The 21,205-nt window shown below is 41.4% G+C and overlaps 1 protein-coding gene across 4 annotated transcripts in view; it reads right to left on the bottom strand.

Moving 5' to 3' along the window:
* Positions 1 to 1,964: 1,964 nt before the first annotated feature.
* Positions 1,965 to 21,205, bottom strand: part of LOC119739540 (puratrophin-1-like) — a 105,443-nt gene continuing 86,202 nt past the window's right edge. For 3 of the 4 annotated variants that reach the window (XM_038214518.1, XM_038214516.1, XM_038214515.1), the window contains exons 14-25: positions 17,453 to 18,370; positions 16,630 to 16,842; positions 14,792 to 14,965; positions 12,672 to 12,758; positions 11,773 to 11,916; positions 10,918 to 10,995; positions 9,040 to 9,075; positions 8,702 to 8,836; positions 7,992 to 8,172; positions 6,514 to 6,624; positions 5,333 to 5,928; positions 1,965 to 3,672 (exon numbers count right to left, since the gene is read on the bottom strand). In XM_038214518.1, coding sequence (XP_038070446.1) covers positions 3,667 to 3,672; positions 5,333 to 5,928; positions 6,514 to 6,624; positions 7,992 to 8,172; positions 8,702 to 8,836; positions 9,040 to 9,075; positions 10,918 to 10,995; positions 11,773 to 11,916; positions 12,672 to 12,758; positions 14,792 to 14,965; positions 16,630 to 16,842; positions 17,453 to 18,370 — 2,679 coding nt within the window. In that variant the 3' untranslated portion in view covers positions 1,965 to 3,666. The remainder of the gene's footprint in view (positions 3,673 to 5,332; positions 5,929 to 6,513; positions 6,625 to 7,991; positions 8,173 to 8,701; positions 8,837 to 9,039; positions 9,076 to 10,917; positions 10,996 to 11,772; positions 11,917 to 12,671; positions 12,759 to 14,791; positions 14,966 to 16,629; positions 16,843 to 17,452; positions 18,371 to 21,205) is intronic. The other variant, XM_038214519.1, reaches the window with a different exon arrangement.

Here is a 21,205-nt window from a genome sequence, read left to right as displayed (position 1 = left end):
CCAGTAGGTGACTTTTGTTGGATTTTGTTGATCTTAGCTGTGAGCAACAACTACTTTTGTTCTTCCCATTGGATTGCATTAGATGGGATTAAGCATGTTACTCACAAAATGCTCGCATCAGGTTTTAGGTGAAATGGCCCCATGGGCTTGTCAAACAGTTACTATTGCCCAAGCAGGTCACAACTTTTGGGCAGGTGACCCCAGTGGCCAGGCAAACTTGGACACAGACACTGTGAGAATCATACACAAAAGTAAAGGGTCATGAATGAATGAACCATTGCTATCAACCTCATACACATTTACCTACTCTGGCCTCACTGGTTCCCATTGGATCCTGGTAAACAACATATAGGGGGGTCAGGTTGGCACATTGGTTACTTTCCTTGCCTTCCACTGCTGTGGCCCGGGTTCGATTCCTGCCCGCACCACATGTGGATTGGGTTTTCAGTCCCTACCTGATTCCGTGGGTTTTCCCCAGAATATTCTTCTGAGGGTTTTCTCCCACCACTAAAACTGTAATGTCTTCTCAAAATGTCTTTTCTCTACAGATTTCATTACCAGAAAGAAATAAAACATTCTTTGTAGAGCCAATGAACAAATTTTAGCTCTTAAAAAACTATCCTATGTAAACTCCAGACCATATTGTTTTCACTTTTTTAAAATTCTTTTCATCTAATATCAAGACCAGTTAGATTCAGAGTAGGTCAGCCTTTAAATGAGCTTCTGGGGTTTCTTTTTGTTTTTGTTCAGATGTCCAAAAATATTTTTTATAAAACTTCTCATTTGAACTCTTCGCCAAGCTTGAAGAATTGAATGTCCCCCCCCCCCATTTTTTTTTCTTGAAATATTTTAACAAATAGTTGAGGAGGCTGTAGCTAGACCAATGTCGACAGTGTCCACCGGACTAGCTTCCCATTACACAATACTATGCAATCAATAGAATCTATCTGAACAGAGTATGCAAAAAAAATAACTTACTTTCCAACAAAGATACACTACTGTCAGATAAATAGGAAAGAAAATTACATTAAAATATAACTATCATTCATACAAATACTGATATGATGCTCTTCTACCTCTTCCGAAGATAGATATCGTACTTCTGGGTATAACAACTGTTTCGGAGAATTACTTATGGATTAATAAAATATTGTCCAATGCATGAAAACTGTTTCCCACTTGTCAAATATCCTGTTTGGTAACGGTAACTAAACATTAGTGCTATACTAACCAACTTAAATTTAAACAAATTTCATCTCTACATACTGTTACAGATCATGAGCCACACAAGAAAATATTCAGAATTGCTGAATTTGGTTCACAAAGACACACTGATTTTTTAAAACCCTAACCTTCCCAAATCCTCCTTGCATACAAGTGGAGGATTTTGAAGGATTGAGGCTGTATAACAAACATCGGAAAGAATGTTGCAACCTGATGCCACTTCAGCGGTTGTGTACAAAGTCTATGGAGAGTCAAGAACATTTTTCTAAAAAGTGGCGTCAGGGTACAACATTTTCCCAAACATTTGTCAGTCGAGTTTGGAGAATGCATTGTGTCAAGGTCTAGACTGTACCTTGTGTTGTTTGTGCTTCGCCACGCATAAATTTAGGCCGACATATTACTTGAAACCATCCGCACATGCTTCTGGATATTATAGCACTGCTTTAACGTATCAACAGTGATTGTTGGAGGATTTTGAAGGATTGAGGCAGTGGTCACCCCTCCGATGAACAAATCCAAGAAATAACTGAGGATTTCAAGGATTGAATAGCAAAAAAAAGCCTAGGGGGTAAGGGTTTAGCTTTTTTTGATAACTGAAACAATTTGAAAGCTAGTGTCTCAGATGTAGTGTGACTCAGGAAGACACTTGTAAGACCTTGTTGGTTTTGTAAGCATTACAAAAGTATTGGTCTAACATTTTTTTTATATAGAAAGGCAAGATTAAATACTTGGTTTTTTTTAAAACCCAATAAGTTAGCACCATTTAATTCAATGGTTGTTTTCTTTTATATACAAGACAACAAATACTAGTGAAATCCACAGACTTTGGTTACTTTTTTTGGTCAGAGTTATAAAAAACTGGCAGGTCTGATGATGCTTTCGAATAAAAAAAAAACCAACCCCAAAACAGGACTATCACAAGATTCATATTCTGAACATTTACAAAGCCAAAGGCATTAATTTTTTTTTTTTACATTTTACAAAACATGGTTGAAGAGGTAAAATGTGGCCAAGACAATAGTCTCTGAGGTCCAAAAGAAGAAAAAAAACCTGCCAACTTTTAGTTGGGATACTTTCAACTACCAACCAGCTTCCACTTTTACAAAGAATTTAACTTACTTTAGGCTTGCAAATAACTTAACAAGAGGTTATATCTAATAATGATTAATTTAGGGGCAGTTTTACAGTGGATGGACTTGGTTTCTGAGTGTGTCCAATTGGAGGTACTCTACTTCAATTTTCCAGAAGTTGGTATGGTATTGTGACCATATCAATCCGGACTTCTGACAAAAGAATATAGGGGGCTGACGCCATGGGACTAAAACTTTCAGTCTTTCTGTCTTACTTTACAGAAAGACCACTGATAAGCGACTGCATTATTTCTGAAGCAGAACTGCAAGCAATGCCATGCCACAAGTAAAGTTACATTGGACCTGAGCAAGTTTTAACAAATTTGCTTCAAATCTTTTGTTAACTGGTAGGGCTCCCAGAGTTAATAGTAAACAAAAAGTAAACCTACACGTAACTTCTTAGCTACCCTCTGGCTTAACGATCTCGACAAAATTATAATGTGGTATGCATCCCAATCAAGGAATTTGAGTTTACAGGCGTGTGTGTTGTGAAAATTTATCTGCTTACACAGGAAACGTGCTTAGCGGGTTGTCTTGAGATCGATGACATCGACCCCTGCAGCGTGCACTTACCCACCCTCCTGTCAGTTAACAACTCGTCTGCCCCCCTCTCCCCGTCTTACATGACACACAGCACATCACAGCTGCCGTTGCACCGAACTCCAATTCCCTGCAGACAATGCATCGAGGAGCTCGTAATTAACAAAGACACGAGGAACAAAAAAAGCGCTGACACATCATGTCAGGAACCCATGTAACTTGGCAGCGATCATTAACTCCAGAGTGGTTGTAGGGGGGGGGAGGGCTGCGCTCAAATTGGGCAGTTCACTTATCAGCCTTAACTTTCCGAACGATTCCCTCGAGTTAGTTACTCGCCGGTGTGAAACAACTCAATTTGCGAGAGTCATGCCAAAAAGGGTCAATGTCTCTGTAGCACCACTCCCATCCATGGGGAGAACCAAGTTTGAAAGTTCACGCCCTCCTGGGAGCCAATCGAGAGCGACCAAAGGGAGCCACGCTAGCAGATAAGAATGGCCAACATTCAATCTCTCACGGAGATAACCATCTTCAGCACCACAGCGAGCGGGCTTACATTAACCGGACCAAATTAGAAACATCTTCCTCCGATGTGGTGTTGCTTAAAGTCTGCTTCCCAGTCACCGCAGATGGAATCTCCCAGGAATCTTCGCCCTTCATCATGTTTTATCCGGGTCGGTCCAGTTCAACAAACCTCATGATGACTTGATGCTGCCGTGCTACACTCTGGCAAAACTAAGTCTACAGTATATGGTCTTCCTGGTAGTTGGGCTTGTCACACCTGTTAAACCATAAAAATTGGATAAAAGAAAGAAACGGAGAAAAATATAAATTCAAAAACAATCGAAAAGGATTATGTATTGAAGAGGCAGTGTTGAAAAATTAGTTTAATGTTAAAACTGTCTCAAATTTTTCCGATCTCAATTCAACAGGAATACAAGCACCAGCAGAACAGAGTGATTCTTAAAACCACTGAAAACAAAAATCTATTTCCACGTCAACTTATCGAACAAAAATGTGTCCAAACAATTATAAATATTTGTGCAGACAATGGAAGAATGAGGATGATAAGATGTCAATTGCTGTCAACAAGATATGTGACAAATGTCACTAAGACAATGGCAATGACAGAATGACTTTGACAGTCACGAGGTGACGGTGACAACCCATTCAACACCCTTGACAAGGAACCGTGTCATATTTTCCAAAAATTCAACAATGCATACTATGGACTCCGTGTACAACTAACCCCTCAATGGTTAAAAAGATAGGTGACAAATGTCACTAAGACAATGGCAATGACAGGATGACTTTGACAGTGACAACCCATTAAACACCCTTGATATTTTCCAAAAATCCAACAATGCATAGTATGGACTCCGTAGTGTACAACTATCCCCTCATTGGTTAAAAAGATAGGTGACAAATGTCACTAAGACAATGGCAATGACAGGATGACGTTGACAGTGACAACCCATTAAACACCCTTGACAAGGAACCGTGTCATATTTTCCAAAAATCCAACAATGCACAGTATGGACTCCGTGTACAACTATCCCCTCAATGGTTAAAAAGAAAATGTTGGGGGAGACCACTCGGAGGATCTATTGAACGGATTTCTGAAGGCGCTTGACACTCGAACAATGTTGTTACGGATTCGCGCATATTCAGAATAGAATGAATCGTGAGTGGTACGCGCAGTGCGCACGCAAACCAGAACGTGTACGCAATGCATCCCTCCACTACAGCTCTGGAAAGTGGCCAAAAAGCGCCCTCTCTTAATCGTGCACAAAGTCAAAGATCCAATACCGCATTCTTAATGCATCAGCGTCCGGGGCATGTTCTCATTCACCCGATTGCAGCTACGCGATATCATGCACTGAACCGTCAAAGAAATTTTGAAAAATGCGTCTTAAGACACATCTTTGGAAATGACCTTCTTTAATTGTTTTCTTCAAAATGACATCATGCCAGAAAAAAATATTTCACAGGGAGGTTAGTGTCATTACTATCTTTAAACCAAGTATGTTTTTCAACAATAATTTTGTCAATTACTTTTTGGATAGCTGCAAATGATGGACTCTACCTTTAAGACCTGTGCAACACCCTCAACTGACACCCATAGCATTTTGTTTAACAATTTAGTGACAAAGTGTCAAACTGAATTGAAAGCAGCAGACAAATAGCATATGCCCTTGAAAAAAAAACAATGAAATAAACAAGCGGCAATACCACCCCTAACAAAACTGGATGAACTGATCAACCAATCATATCAGTGATGTCGTTTGCAACTTGCATCAAACCATGTGATGAATATGCATGCACGAAGTTAAAGGAGAGATTGAAGTCTCTCGATATTAACAACTTCAGTGACATATGGTGATGACGGTGATGATGATGATGATGATGATGATGAAGAAGCATTAACCTTAAGGACCAACCTGAGTTATACTACGAGCTACTGTATTCCTAGTCTCGTCCACCCCCCTGCTGTCCAGACACTCACATTGCACCTCCCGTTGCTCTGTACCTCCTGACTGCTCCTCCATACCTCCTGATGGTTCCACTGTACCTCCTGACGGTTCCTCAGTGCCTCCCGACGGTTCCGCCATGGCTCCCAACGGCTCCTCCATGCCTCCTGACGGTTCCGCCATGGCTCCCAACGGCTCCTCCGTGCCTCCCGATGGCTCCTCCGTGCCTCCCGACTGCTCCTCCGTGCTGCCCGATGTCTCCTCTGGGTTGAAGACACTCCCGCTGTCCGAACTTTGCCTCGAGAACGCATCCTCAAGGTTCGAGATTGGTGACTGAGGCATCGTATTGCCGGAGCGTTCTTCTAACGGCAGCTCGCTGCTGATTGGACGCCTGTGTGGAGCTGCTGCTGCTGTTGCCCCCGCCGTTGCTGTGATGGAACGGCGCATCCGGGTGGGGCTGACCGAGAGATTAGTGCTGCTCAGGGAGAGGTTGGAGAAGGTGTAAGGGTTGAGGAGCTGACTAGGACTGAAGGAGGTGATGGCGATGGAGTTCCTCATCCGAGGTGCTGCAAACAGAGACAAACAGAATCAAGAATGAATAGAAGATGAGCGACTTATACACAAGTTCTGTTTCACTGCAAATCAGCCTCAGCCTTTTTCTTCATCTCTTCAAGATTGACTCCCTGGTTACCTCCAGTGTTTTTATACCTTAAAACTTCCAAAAATAGATATGTGCTTGGCTGGTTTTAAACAAGGGGCATGGTAGCCGATAATGGCCCGAGCCAAGGGCAAGGGCCATTATCTGTGGACGGGCCACTAGCCCGTTTTAAACGTACTTTCTTAAAACCGGCCAATTACATATGTATTCCCATTCATAAAGTCAGAACATGTCAAAAATCCACAAATTTCCAACAATTCTGTTCAACAATATACTTCAAGTTTTGTAAAACACCCCTCTGGCCAATATCTATGGTATATCCCTCACGTGCGTTGTGTTTAAAATCTCCTTATATGGAACGCAGGAATTGTGTTTAAAACCAGCCGGTGTTTTATCAGTGGTTTAAAACCACCCATGTGACGGGCTCTTGACCAATAGGAATGGGTAAACTGTCTCAGGTATTTGAAGGACATGAAGGACAAACAGGTCTTACCTCTGTGTCTCATGTTGATGGCCCGGTCGTTGATTCTATCCTCGTTGGGCTTGATGTCCAGGCAGGGTTTACTGCCCACGCCCATGGATGACAGCTGGGCCTGCCTTGCTTCTGTGGTAGAAGAAAACCAGGGTTGATATTGATGTTAAATTGAGTAGCGCACCAACAGGCCAACTTTGTGGAGCTGGGGGGAGGGGGGTTGTTACAAGCCAAATAGATCAATCCGTTAAACCCTGCCCCCTAATATCTTGACCAATCACAGTTACAATAAATGTCCGACAGTGCGGACAAAAGTCTTGACATGTGTGTGTAAGCGCGCATGACGCGTGCTGCTGAAAACGTACAGTGTGGATTGAAGAGGCGTATGTGTTGTCGCCAACGTGCCCAGTGGGCGGGGCTTAAACATTTCGCATCGGATGACGTGTTGACATGATCTGGCTGTTTTTATACACAGGCACGGCCGACGGGTTAAAACGTCAAGCGTGCCTCGACTCGCCTCCGGATGACGTCTAAACACGCTAATCCCCCATTTGTTTTGTACACACACGCAAAGTCCAAGAAGTCTGTGGAGGCGGACGGTGTGTTGAACTTGAACAAGGCCGCTGTGCACGGCCTGTTGTGGTACAATTTACGCTCCGCGGGCATACCCTGGAGTGTTGAAAAATGTGAGGTTGCGGTAAGAAATATTGTACAAATACTGTTGAAATGACTCTTGTGAATCGGTATTTGTGGCGTTTGGCAGTACATCAGAAGTTGGCTGCTATATTTTGCCTTTTTCGAAAATCGAAATTTTGGGCAGAAATATTGTCGGCGCGAACTGGTTATTGATTCGGTCTATTGGCATGCAAAGTATATGGCTTGTTACTCATTCTCAGCTGATTCACTCTTAGCAAATTTATTTGCTTACCACTATTTTCTTGCTTAGCTGCTCCATCAGCCATGCATAGAAGACTTGGAGTGAAGAAGGACTAATGAATACTCCATTTTAATTATTATAAAGTCGATCCCACATCACGGGATATAAGGACATACTGGCCATTCTTGACTTAATAAGGGTTTTCGAAACGTCGGCCGTGTCTTGTACTTGGCTTCCGATTTCAAACCCTTGACTTTAAGAATTCTACATCAATAACGGACCAGGATCTGCTTTCAGAATATCTAATCCAATAGTAGGAAGCCAAAGTTTCAAGTATCTCCACGTTACTTTTAAATGTTGCTGAAGTGAGATATTAATCCTTCCTCTCTGGCTGGTAATTTGAACAAGGCCAGCCCAGCAGTCAAATAAATCAGGTGACTGTTTTTAACAGTTCAGTGCTCCCTGCCTCCATAACGCAGGATTGACTGGCTGTGATTGTTATGCAACCTGATAGAGCTATGCTTTGACTGTAGGAGATTGATAAGCCAGCTGTGCCTAGCCAAGATTTCAAAAAACCTCCAATACCAGAGAGATTGAGACAGTGTTGGAATCAGCCACCCACCTTTGCTCCTGAAGGCCTGCCTCCAGAGCAGCTTACTGATGTCCTGGGTCCAGGCTTGCTTGATGCTGGTGGAGCGTGCATGGAGAGTATAAGCCTTGTCGTTGGTCTTACGCCGGCGGAACCAAATCTCTAGTTTCAGGCCGCTCTCGCCGATGTTCTCAGTCATGCCTATATCTGTCATCTGATCATTCCACAAAAAGTTAGAAAATGAGATACTGCTTTCAATGGAATATAACTAAAGACAGAAGCAAGAAACACTTAACACAAGACGTGTTAATTGTTCTTAATTTGAATGATTAAACAATACATATTACTATGAAATGATTTTGTTAATAACTATAACAATATAAGGAGTAAGGTTTGCACAGTGGTTCTTTCCTCGCCTTCCACCGCTGTGACCCGGGTTCGATTCCTGCCCTGGTCCACATGTGGATTGGGTTTTCAGGCCCTACCTGATTCCGTGGGTTTTCCCCAGAATATTATTTCTGGGGTTTTCTTCCCACCTCTAAAACTGTAATTGTTTCTCATTGTCTTCTCTCTACAGGTTTCTTCAGGCTTGCGAGCTGCAGTGCCTAGGGCACTTTTGAGGAATCCTTGGTTTCATTACCAGACATAAACAACAAGCCCCACAGTGCTCGAGATGTCAAAAAAAATCTAAAAATGCAACAAAGGATTTGTAACCTCAAAAATTGAGTAAAGGTGTATCATACCTTAAGGCTGAACTTGTAGTGATACATGTCGTGCCCTCTAGCCGTGCGTCGTGTCTTGCTGAACAGAATCATGTCTTCAAAGAGGAAGACGTGCCGCACGCACTTACGATGGCCACGATACACCAAGAATTCACCCTGATTGGAAGAAAATGGACGAGACATTCACACACCCAAATCAGCTTTGAGAACATTTCTATGTAAAACTAACATTTTGAATTTTTTTAATTGACTGATTCCTTCTGTTAAGGAAAAATATTTGGCTAAAGTTTCAAAGAAGCTTTTGCCACCCCCCACCCTGAAAAAAAAATTGGGGGAAAAAGAAGAAAAAAGATTCTTACCTGTCTCAGTAATTCTCCCTGCTCATGGAGATCCACCTGAAATCAACAACAAATAAATGAACATAATGAAAACAAATGTAAACATCAAATATAACTAGCTACCCGGTAAATAAATAAAGTTCAATGTTGCAACACAAATCAGGATTGAGGAAAGTTATTTCTGAAAGCTAAGGATTTTAATTCTAAGTTACAAATATCCTCTTCGATCCCTTGTCTGTACAGGTTTGCAAACTACAGATACAGTTTAGGGTTATCACTGCAAGCTTGTACCAAAATTAAATTACTGGAAATATGAACAACCGAAGAAACGGTAGTAATGATAATAATAAACAGTGTTTAAACGGTACCAATGCGCTGTACAAGAGTAATTATTACCCCTGCTCACTGGGCCAATGAAACATTCCTAAGACAATCTCAGCTCCCTAGGGAGTATACAGCTCAATGCTGCCATTTCGGCGCAAAGCAGCTAAAATCAACCACAATATACCACCTCTGCCCTCACAGGTACCCATCTACTCCTGGGTGGGGAGAAGCAATGAGTGACAAAGTGCCTTGCCCAAGGGCACACGCACCACAACCCCACGCTGGACTTGAACCCACAACCTGCAGAATTACCCGCAGACCACGAATTCAATGTTCCAGAGTACAAGTCCACGGCACTCCACACGTGGTAGACTCTTCAGTTGTTTTGACGCGTCTATCCTTCTTAAAGTCAATATTTCAAACCCCTTTTTTTGTAAAGTGCTCTTAAAGGACCTAGTTATCGTAAACAAATTTTTAAGCACTTCACTTCTAAAGGACTGCTAGAGCAATTTGACAAGTGGGTCAATTTGCCACATACACAGATCTCTATTGGATTGGGCCTGGCCTGGCCTGGTTGATTGGATTATCCCTACCCAAGAACAATCATGAGGGTTTCCTCCAAATAGCTCTGGAGCAGCACAGCTCCGCTAATCCCATCAACAAACAGGATTAGCTGGGGATTATGACATGGCTGGATTAATTGAGCGCTGGCAATAGGGTTACTGGGCTTGATATGTCTTTTTACTTTTTCGTATTACCTCACTCGTTTTATTTATTTATTTAATTTTTTTCTTGTCGAATTTTGCGTGGGCTGATGCACCTTTTTTGTTGCGGTAGATTTCTAATCTACTTATTGATTTTTTTTTTTAATATAGAGATGTGTAATTAATCACGTGTGGATAGGCAGAAATGACTTCAGGTTTATAATCAGTGACTTGTTTGATAAACAATTGATGTTTTCTTTAGAGTCAGGGGTAACCTTTTGTCTTGTTGATGCTTATTCAACAAAGTTGTGACTTTTTATAAAAAAAATAGCAACGTTAAATTCACTCTTCTTCTGATAAAACAATAAAAGCAGAACTAAAGAAAGTACGACACTTGAAACTGAAGTCCTGCAACATAATTCTTCATTATAAAAAAAAAATTACTCACAACGACTTAGACAGGCATGCAACTGGGAAGTAAGAAAACACAAGGAAATTCCAAACCACATTAGGAAATTCCAAACCACACAAGACTTTGTACAGTATTTTTCAATTGGTAATGGTATTCATGAGAAGTAAAACCGATGATTTCAGCGGATCCAAGAAAAAGTGGCATACCTGAGTTATGACTGGCTCAAACCTGCCAAATGATGGCACTATTTCCTTTTTTTTTTCTCTCTTTTTGTTGTTGGTATATAACTTTTTGGAATGCTGAGAAAAAATGGACTGACATAGGCCAACACATATGCAAAGACCAAAAAAACATTGACAATTTTCTAATCCATTTTCTACTAATCAATTCCCCCCCCCATATTAAATTGAGTATGAATGGTGTACGGTTGTCATGGTATTCAGTTGCCATGGTACTCACATCACAATCTTTGATTGAATCCATTGCGAGGAGGTCGTTGCCATGCCGCATCTGAAACTGCACCATCTCCTCAGCAGTCTGGCAAAAGAAAAAATATGGGAGGAAAATTCAAAGTATGAAATTTAAAATATTCAAAGTATCCTTTAACTTTAGGATTGAAGGTTTTACTCAGGACAAAAGGGAAGGCAAACTCAAAGGTGTCACGTCACAGCGAGAGTCTACTCTGTGACTTTACCAAAGTGTGACATATTCAACTCGTGTGAATTTCACTGCGGATGTCTTGTGTCTTCAAATTCGTTTTGCAGTCACATTCTCCAAGTATGAATCTTCAATATAGCCTATGGAACATCCCCCTGCACAGCAAGGGTCTATGATGTGAGAGCAGATTCAGCGATTAATTATGCAAAACAAGACTGCGTCTTGACCTCAAGATTCTGACCATTCAGTGGGTGCCTTCTATCAGGTTTTCCGTGACCCGTTGTTGTATTACAAAAACATGGTAGCCAAATTGACCAATCAACAGCTAAGTCCACATTTCTGATCGAAAAGACAGTTTTAGAAGTCTACTCCGATTGGCTGGCGCACGTCGCATAAATTTGCATTGCTCACATATATCAGACGTTGGTTACGGAGATGGCTACGTTGGTTACGGAGATGGCTCCGTTGGACAACGCGTGATACTAAAGACTACCTTTCAATAATGGGTGAACTGAAAAATTAGTTTTTCTCTGAGGCATCGCATTCCTGGTGAGATAGATCATTTCGCTTGAGTTGTTTTACTCAAGGGGTGTTTTTGAGTGATTAATTTCCCCAAATTAGAATAGGTTTTTCTTGTATGCATTTTTTGAGACTTACTTTGAGTGAGGTCAGCTCCTGGTCTGAGGGTCGGCATTCCCTGATGAGGTCACGGAGCAGCAGAGCGTACTTGCCCAGTCTCTGGACAGGCTTCAGGAGGTAGCTGGCTAAATCCATACGGTCTCGGATCTTACGCTGCTTAGTCTAAGCAGAAAAATAAAAGACAAATCAGGATTACTTGAAGGAAAAAAACAATCACTCAAAAAAACCCAAACATACAGTGAAATCTCGATAAGTCAAAACCTGCTAACTCGAAAACCCTTCTACCTCAAAGTAAGAACTTGTTCCCGTCTATTGTTGTTGAATAGAAAATCCATTGGATAACTCAAACTTCTGCTAACTCAAAATTTGAGACCATTTCCCCTTAGGTTTGACTTATTGAGATTTCACTGTACTTAAGATTAACCCCTACCTCCAGGGTGTGTGAAAAATCTTATTAAAATTGCAGGATTTAGGACTGTTAAATATGACATGATGTGATGGGAGAAAGAAAGTAATTAAATCTTTACATAATAAGATCTAAAGAGTATTTATTAGCACTGGTAATTAATTGTGAACATAGATTTCCAAGTTTTAAAGACAGCATAGTCATTACAAGTCAGTCGCAATTCATACAGAAGCCATCCAGTCTTGCATCGAGAGAAAAAGCTATTGACATTAATTGTGAAACCATTCCCTCTTAACTTTTGACAAGTTAGTAATTTGACTTGTGCTTCCCTCAAATTACAACAATGAAATTTGATTTTTTTTTTATAACTATCCCAATTATGCCAATTATTAATGTCAAAACCTTTAACAAGTGCAATTGGAGCTTGAATTTAAGAATAAAAACAATTATTGTCTCGGACATTAGCGGAAAGGAGCATACTGTTTTTGCTGTTCAATTTACGTTCTCTTACCCTGAAGAATGCGCCGTAGTCGGCCAACAAACTGTCAGATCGGGGCTTGTTCTTATTGTACAGAGCATACAATCCAAAACCTTTTTTCTGTGTGGAAAGAACATCAAAACATAATTTAATGAAATGAACTATGGAGGTTTTACAGATACAATGAGATGACAAGGTGTAAAGTTGATCTTGATAAATGCTGAACACGATGATCATTATGATAAAGTCAGTTCCATAATGGCGGGAGATTCGTATTCGAGTACCAACCTCATATTTAAAGCAGACATCTTAAAGGTACTTTACAATTTTTCCAAACATCAAAACAAAAAAGACTACCAAATCATTATGTGAATAATATCAAGCATTGTGTGAAATCATGGCACCTGGTGTGCTGTCATATTCGAGAAAAGTGGAATTTTAGTATCAATTTCCAATGATGGTCGGCTGACCATTGTTGGAAAAAAACCTCACTTTTTTCCAATACCGCCCCGAATTTACCAAATTTAGTTGGTCCACATTTTGTTCACAATCGGTTACACATCCGTAAATGGGTACAAGCCAGCCAGTCTGGTTCCCTGACCTGACAATTCCCGGACGTGTATAAATTGCTCCATTTCGTCTGAAGTAGGGTCAGGGAACCAGACTACAAGAACAGCTATAAAATACTAACCCCGAATCCATCCATTTCTGAAAATTACAGCAAAAGCGAATGTTGTATATTACCTTTAACTAAAAAATTAAGGGGAACAACCCTTGAACAGGAAGGCCTATTCTAAAACAGCTGTCGTATGACCCTGATACTACGTTTATTTGATGCACATTACAGTGCAAATAACCTCAACATTAAGAAAGTATTTTAAAGAACGCTCGTTTTCGAAACATACTTCATGACATCCTCACAAACAACCTAAAATGATGTACAAGACTTTAATTTACCACCCGACTTTAAAAAACTAATCTCACAATTTGGAACATATGAGCTTCAAAATAAGGGGGGAAAATTAGAAGAACGGGAGAGAAAAAAAAAACTAGAGATATGGAATCTGTCATCACGGCGTGACCATAGGGGTTGTTTCCATAAGCCTTCCTCTGTGATTCTAATCAGGGAAAACCACCTGTATAAAAAGGGGTCTCGGTGGACAAACCAGACTCGCCTGGGTAATGGGCCCCCTCCGAGTGCTGCGGGGGTTGTTTTCTTAACATTTTAACGTGAAGTCGGGACTCTGTCTTCTACCAGACACAAATCATGTTTTTTTTATTTTAACTCTCTCTCTTTCTCTCGCTCTTTGGTTTAAACCAGAAATGAATTAATTTTAATAGGGTTAAGATCTGTTATGTGATTGCCGACTTCCTGTGCTGTGGCCAAGGTGCATGCTGTGCCCTGATTTCTTCTTTTCTTTTCTTTTTTTATTCGGAGCAAATATGGAAATTGAGATTTCCTTGTTCTTGCAGGCTGATCTTTCAAGGAGGATACGTCTCAAGTCTCAAGAAAGGAAAAAACTTCGAAAAAAAGGAAAAAAAGACAAGTCTTCTCGATGCTTTAAAGAGGGAACATGAGTCTCAAGAAAGGAAAATACAAAAAAAAAAGGAGAAAAAGACAAGTCTTCCAATGTTTTAAGGAGGAAACATGAGTCTCAAGAAAGGAAAAAAATTCAAAAAAAAAAGGAGAAAAAGACAAGTCTTCTCATTGTTTTGAGGTGGTTGTGTGAAATCTTGGGACGCACATCAGGCGTTTCTATCAAAAGAATCTAAGAGTGCATTGAAGGTTTGTGTCGATTTATGGATTAAAACACTACCATCCAAAAAATTTGATTGTACGATTGTACAATCGCAAGGTTGCATCTCTCTCTTTTGTTGCTTTTACCTTAAGAATTGCAGTTGGACTCGGGGGTATTTAACAGATAAGGACCAAGCCGATCAAGCTTTGAAAGAAGGCCAATGTTATGATACACAAACCTAAATCCACGTATATGTTGCCTATATCGGTTTACTATCAAATCACAACGCGACCCTCAAAAGCAGAAACAAAAACGTCTTATCCTTAAATCACTGATTTGGCCAGTGGCCGAGTTCCAAAAGGTATGCTTAAAAAAAGGGGGGAAATTTCAGGTAGAGCAGTGGCGTCGACTCACGTGTTGTAAGAAGCAATGGCAGACCTGTAGCGGGTCGTTCTGACAGTGGCTGAGCGCCTTCAGGAAATGTCGATCATGAAACTCGTAGATCTTCTCCAGATTTCCGAAGACGGCGCTGCGCTGCCCTCGCAGGCCCTGGGGGATGTCGTCCCGGTCCATTTCAGGAAAATAATTCTGGAAAGAAGAAAAAGAGAGAGTCACCAAAAAAAAAAAACACCAAAAAACTTGGTTGGGTGATTGAAGGATGAAATGATTTGTAGTGATTGATTGATGGATGAACTGGAAGTATGAATTGGAAGTTATGGACATACTTTTACAATTGCGACATGTTCTGTCAAAACCAGATGTTTCTGGGCAACGCTTGAAATATAAAGACGTAACCCAAAACAATGTCAGGTCGATTTTGTGATCCTTAATTTATCTAAAACATACATGTACTGTAAAAGTTTCAGACCATTATTTTGCCTCTAGCAGTCATTTTTAATGCTTGCTGGAGGTGTATCTGTTCAAGAAACGCATCACACAAAACTTTCACAGGCGATTTTTCTGTTATTAACCTTAGTTGCTTCAAAATGAACTTCAAATTTTAAATTCATTTTTTATTATAATAAAGGGGGAAATCTTTATTTTAACAATATGTCAACCCCCCCCCCCAAAAAAAATTGACCAACTGCGCAGGAGAGTGTGTTTTTAACGGAACACATAACAATTTAGGATATCCTGTGTGTGAACTCAAGTGGAAGTCCCTCCATTCCTATCTCAACTCCAGAGGGCAGCAGTCATCATGTAAGAGAATGAAGTGAATGTGTGTTGGTAAAACCAATGTATTTACTTATATTTAATCATCATTTTATAGCATTCACTTAATATCCAGTGCAATGACAGCTTCCTAAACAAGATTTGTCATATGTACAAAAGTTGAAAAGTTTGAAGTACCCTTGATGAAAACTGGTTGAGTGTATTGTGCTATAGACCTCACTAGCTTTTTATCCAACTCCCCGCCCGAGTGGAGTGCCCTGGCCTCGTGGTCTGGGGCACTGAATTCATGGTCTGCGGGTAAATTCTGCAGGTTGTGGGTTCGAGTCCAGCCTGGGGTTATGGTGCGTATGCCCTTTGGCAAGGCACTTTGTCACGCATTGCTTTTCCCCACCCAGGAGTAAATGGGTACCTGTGAGGGCAGAGATGGTTTTTGTGGTTGATTGTAGCTGCTTTGTGCCAAAATGGCAGCATGGAGCTGTATACTCCCCAAGGAGCTGAGATGGTATTTGGAACGTTTCATTGGCCCAATGAGCAGGGTAATAATGATGTAGCACCTTGAACAAAAATACTGGTGGATATGTGCGCTATATAAGTACACATTATTATTGTTGTTGCAGTCGAAGTCTTTGTGATGAATCACTAGTCATTACAAGTCAATCACAAGTCAATCAAAAGCCAATTACAAGTAATCCTTAGTCAAGTTCACAAGCACTCCAAATGGACTTGTTCATCCCGATCACTTGTGACTGGACTTGTGAATTGACTTGCGATCAGTCTTGTGATGTCCTTATGATCCATCATAAGTTCATCACAAGTCACTGCCTCCCATCCTTTCTGACCTCTATGATAGGAACTGACTTGTGATTACTTATGATTTGTGATAGCTTATGACTGTACTTGTGAAGTCCTTATGATCCATCACAAGTACATCACAAGTCACTGCCTCCCATCCTTCTCACCTCTATGATAGGAACTGACTTGTGATTGCTTATGATTTGTGATTACTTGCGACTGCACTTATGATGCACTTGTGATCCATCACAAGAACATCACAAGTCACTCCCGTCCATCCTTCTCACCTCAATGATGTACTTGAGAGCCAGTACATAATCCTGCTCTGTCTGTATCATCTCGTCCAGTATCAGCACCATCCGTCGATAGTTAGGATGGTCCTTGTTGCCCGACGGCCCAGCATTGGACACCTCCTCAAGCTTGAGCGGGGTACCGGGCGCCTGGGAGACAGACTTCCTGATGTGGCGATTGGCATCCTTCGGCGACCAGTGGGTTTCCGTCTGTGGTGACATAAAAAAAAACGCATGATTTTCTAAAATGTTAATGAATGTTTTGTTAATGAATGTTTTCAAACACATTATATATTGATGACGCTCACTTGAAGACGCTAGGGCTTTTATGCACATTCAGTTTAAAATATGTCATGCGTACGTTGGGCTCTCGTGCATTGGGCTCTGTTCATGTATGGAGCCCACATGATTCTAATCAAAGGGTTCACGTGCAGTGAGCTACCAACTTGAAACCTTGACTGGTGCAGGAGGCTTCGATCTAATCATCCTCAATGTTTTGAGAAAACTGCAAGCTTGCATGATTCTGAGACAACATACACACTACAAGTTAATACAATAGGCCATATTTCTCAGCGAATGACAGCAATGCAATGAAGCCATTTTGGGGTACAAACATATGTGAAACCAAGATTATTTATGCAAGTTTACATGTTTGTTATAATTAAAAAATGTCATGTTTACAATTTAAAAAAAAAATTTTTACATTGAAGTAAAAGCTGCTAAATCGTTTCAATTAACATTATATTTCTACTGTTTGTATCCAGAAAATGGCTTCTTTTCAGCATCCTCATTTGTTCAAAAATATGGCCTGCGTACATACCGCTTCAGGAGTTTCCTCATCGGAGAGTTGAAACTCATCTTCCATGTTGGCCTTCCGACACACCCTGTCCTGTTTCTCTCCAGAAAGATCCTCATCATCTTCAGTCTTTCTAGACAGCATCACCGAGTAGCTTCTCTTTGGTTCCATGACGGAGTGAGCCGCCGACTCGGAGGGTCGTCTCGCAGCGTTTGTTTCCGCCTCCTCGTAACCCTCGTCTAGTTTCTCCAGGCTTCTCGTGTCCACAATCTCACTGATGGGTTTAATGAGGGCAGCCATCTTGCGTTGCCTGACAGAGAAGTCGCTGGGCGAGTCCGCAGATGTCGGCGACATCGGCACAGCTCCTCGTTCAAGGATCTTCTCCCCGACCGATATCCCAGAGTCCACCGAGCCGTTACTGTGGAGGGAGTCTCTGTGCTGCTTGGGAGGGGCTGAGCGGCTTCCCTTCCGCAGTAGCTCCACCTTGCTGATTGGCCCCTCCGAGTCCTGAGCCCCACTCTGGATGGGCTTCAGTTGATGCCCAAGACTCCCGACCCCTTCACACGTGGCCGAGGAGCTTCTCTCGTAGAGAGTCCTGTCCTGAGCGGACATCCTGCCCCTGTCGACCGATTCCATCCGGAGTTTGAAGCTACCCCGTGGACTGCGCAGCACACTGTGCAGCTTGTCGATCTTCTCCTGGATCATGTCGCCGGTCTCCTGACAGCGGCGCTTGGCAAAGTCGCACTGCTGGATGCACTGCTCTTTGCCCAGCTGCTTGGAGAGCTTGCACATCTCCAGGAAGGTGTCTTGGGTGGTGGGTGGGTTATCTCGCAGGTACTTCTCGAGGGTGCACAGCTGGATGCGGCACTGCTCTCTCGTGTTGCTCTTCTCGTGGCCGAGCACCGCAACAAATTTCATTCCATCAAGCGCCCACTCATATGCCTACAATTGCAAGGGGAAAATAAAAGGAGAAATCTTTGAAAAAGACATCCTGTAAAACTAAAAAAAATAGTTAAGCTCCCTTTGATCTTTTTCTGCAGCGTTTTAACATGATCAAAAAACAAAGTTTCTGTCATCTTGCAGGCTTCGCACATTCAAAAAAACTGAAATAACTTCAGATAATACAGTACTGCTGACAAATGGAATCCAATATGTTGCCATACACCAGTTCAAATACTCAACTATCGTAGGCTAGAACTTCAACTTTGTTGGACAGTTGTCCAGTTTTGAATTTGCCAAGTTTCAACACAAACAATTTAGAAAGCTCTTTATATATGCAAAAGTGCATTGGCATTAAGTATTTTTTTTTTTAAGTTTAAACACAAGATAACAGCAAAGATTAATTGAAAGAGAACATTTTTCGTTCTCTATTCAGATGCCAAAATGGTATCTCGTGCAGACACGAATAAATATCGGGTTTGATTGTAGACATTTGTTAGGGACAAATTTATCAAACGTCTCGTCTGTGTTACTGACGTCATTATGTGTGTGAGTCATGTACTTTTAGGTCATGTGGCGAACATGCATTTAGAAATACACGCAGCGTTTGGGACAATACTGGTTGTTTGGCAACACAGCGGCCCAAAACAGCTGATTCACGGTCTAAGCCCTGCAAAAGAAATATTAATGTTAAGCAGCTTAGATAGTAATATACACATAAACATCAGAAGCTGAGTGTACAGTGCGTGGCCTTGTTGTCCTTCAATTTGTTGTGGAGGGTTCTTGTTCACAAATCAAGGCTGGGAAGACAGTCACACCCTGTGCTGTTTGCCCTGGTGTGTCTTTTGTGTTTGGCAGGGGTGGGTGTGGTTGCGTTGGATTGTCCAGTCAAAATATTAAACACGTGGACCTGGGAAATCAACAGGTTCACATTGAGGTAATCTGTGCTAAGTTTTTGCATGTATCTGTATCATATAGTCGACAAAGCATCCAAGGGAAACATCACACCAACTTAGAGAGAAGACAGTGAGAAGAAATTACAGTTTTAGAGGTGGGAGGAAAAGCCCAGAAGATATATTCTGGGGGAAAACCCACGGAATCAGGTAGGGACTGAAAACCCAATCCACATATTGACACAGGCGGGATTTGAACCCGGGTCACAGCGGTGGAAGGCGAGGAAAGTACTGCTACGCCAACCTGACTCCCCCAGTGTAACATGGAGGTAAATTCAAGTATTGTGTTGGCACCAGTGCCAAAACAATGTGCATCAAAATGCCTCTCACAGGGTTCCAAAAGAAATCTTCAAATGAAATTCAGTGACTTTTCCAGGACAAATTTAGGCCTTTCCAAGACCAATTCCTACGCTGTTTTTGGCATCTCATGAGCCCATTTACAATACACTGGCCAGTCATCACACTGAGGCAAGGGATGCAACTCCCCTTCAGCAATCCAGTTTGACACAAGATCACTGCGCACCACAAAAGCATCACAATGGCAACAAGCCAACAAGCATAGAGCAACAAGTATAGAGCATGCATGCATACTAAATGAGGAAGTATAGTAAACTGGAATGCAACTGGAAGACTGCCACAGCCAAATACTATCCATCATCACATGTGGGTTGTGTAGGATTCCACGACTATTCCACGACCTTTTTTTCTTCTTGATATATCAACTTTCCATGACTCCTTGTAAAATAACAAAATTCCAGGACACACTACAGGCATCCCACTCCAACACGATGCCCAAAAATCAATCAGAATCTACTAACACAAGCACTCCGAATCTTAACACAGCCTACTTAAGGAGCAGCATCTCCAACTCTCTTCAGTCTCCTGACGATGACTAGAGCAGGCTAGTTGAAACGTTGAGACCAAAGACAAATTGTTTTAGAACTTACAGCAGGACTGTTCTTATCAGAACTAAAACTACTTAGCGAAAGTTGATAATAAGCAGGACAAGTTCTTTTTACAACTAAATATCTACTGAGCGACTGTAGTTATTACCACATGGTGTTACCGCAAACCAAAATGATACCGAGACTCCACCATGCAAAGCCTAAAATCTTATATCCATGACTTTTCCTAACTTTCCACAATGGCTTTAAATTCCAGGATTCCCCAGTGTGTTTTTGTAATGACTGGGAACCCTGCAGAGCAGAACCCAAGTTTGGATTTTTCTCTTACCTTTCCCTCTTATAACAATATTTTCCACCAGCATCCGGAGTATTCCAAGCCCAAAAAAGTTCACACAACACACTAGCTCGTCCAAACTTTCGAACTGAAATAATAGAACCGGTGCCGGTCAGTGTTCAAATGGATACCACTCAATTGAACAAACTAGACTGCTTATCGCACACTGTGCACACAAATAATAACCAGCCTTATCTTGTTTCTACTTGCACAGCCAGTTGAAAACCTTGATAAAACCAGAATGATAACGCTTCTATCCAGGTGACTTCCTATATTTTACACCAGTCAGCACGTAAGCCACGAAGTTCACTTTAAATAGCAATTTAGCGTTGGAAATGATTAGCAACTCTTAACTTTGCAAAAAGATAAATCGGTTTTCTGAGGATAGGCAAAGAGCGTCGGAATAATGTAAAACTGTGAAGTATGTTGAGATAAAAAGACTCAAAATAGCACAGAGAGATAAGAGATTTCATTACTTTATCCATTTATCACATATGGCTGTCCTCAGGTACCACACGTAGAGAAACAGAACACACTGTTGCTGATTACAATGAATTGCAAGGTCCAAAATGTAAAACGGTGACAAGTTTCACCAACGAGCAAGGAACATGCTCTATGGTTTCACCAGTGCAGTTTCAATGCAAAC

Source organism: Patiria miniata, unplaced genomic scaffold (assembly GCF_015706575.1).
Source record: "Patiria miniata isolate m_02_andy unplaced genomic scaffold, ASM1570657v1 HiC_scaffold_30, whole genome shotgun sequence".
In the NCBI taxonomy this organism is placed as follows: domain Eukaryota; kingdom Metazoa; phylum Echinodermata; class Asteroidea; order Valvatida; family Asterinidae; genus Patiria; species Patiria miniata.
The sequence above is the reverse complement of the archived record's forward strand: the minus strand, read 5'-3'. Positions and strand labels throughout refer to the sequence as shown.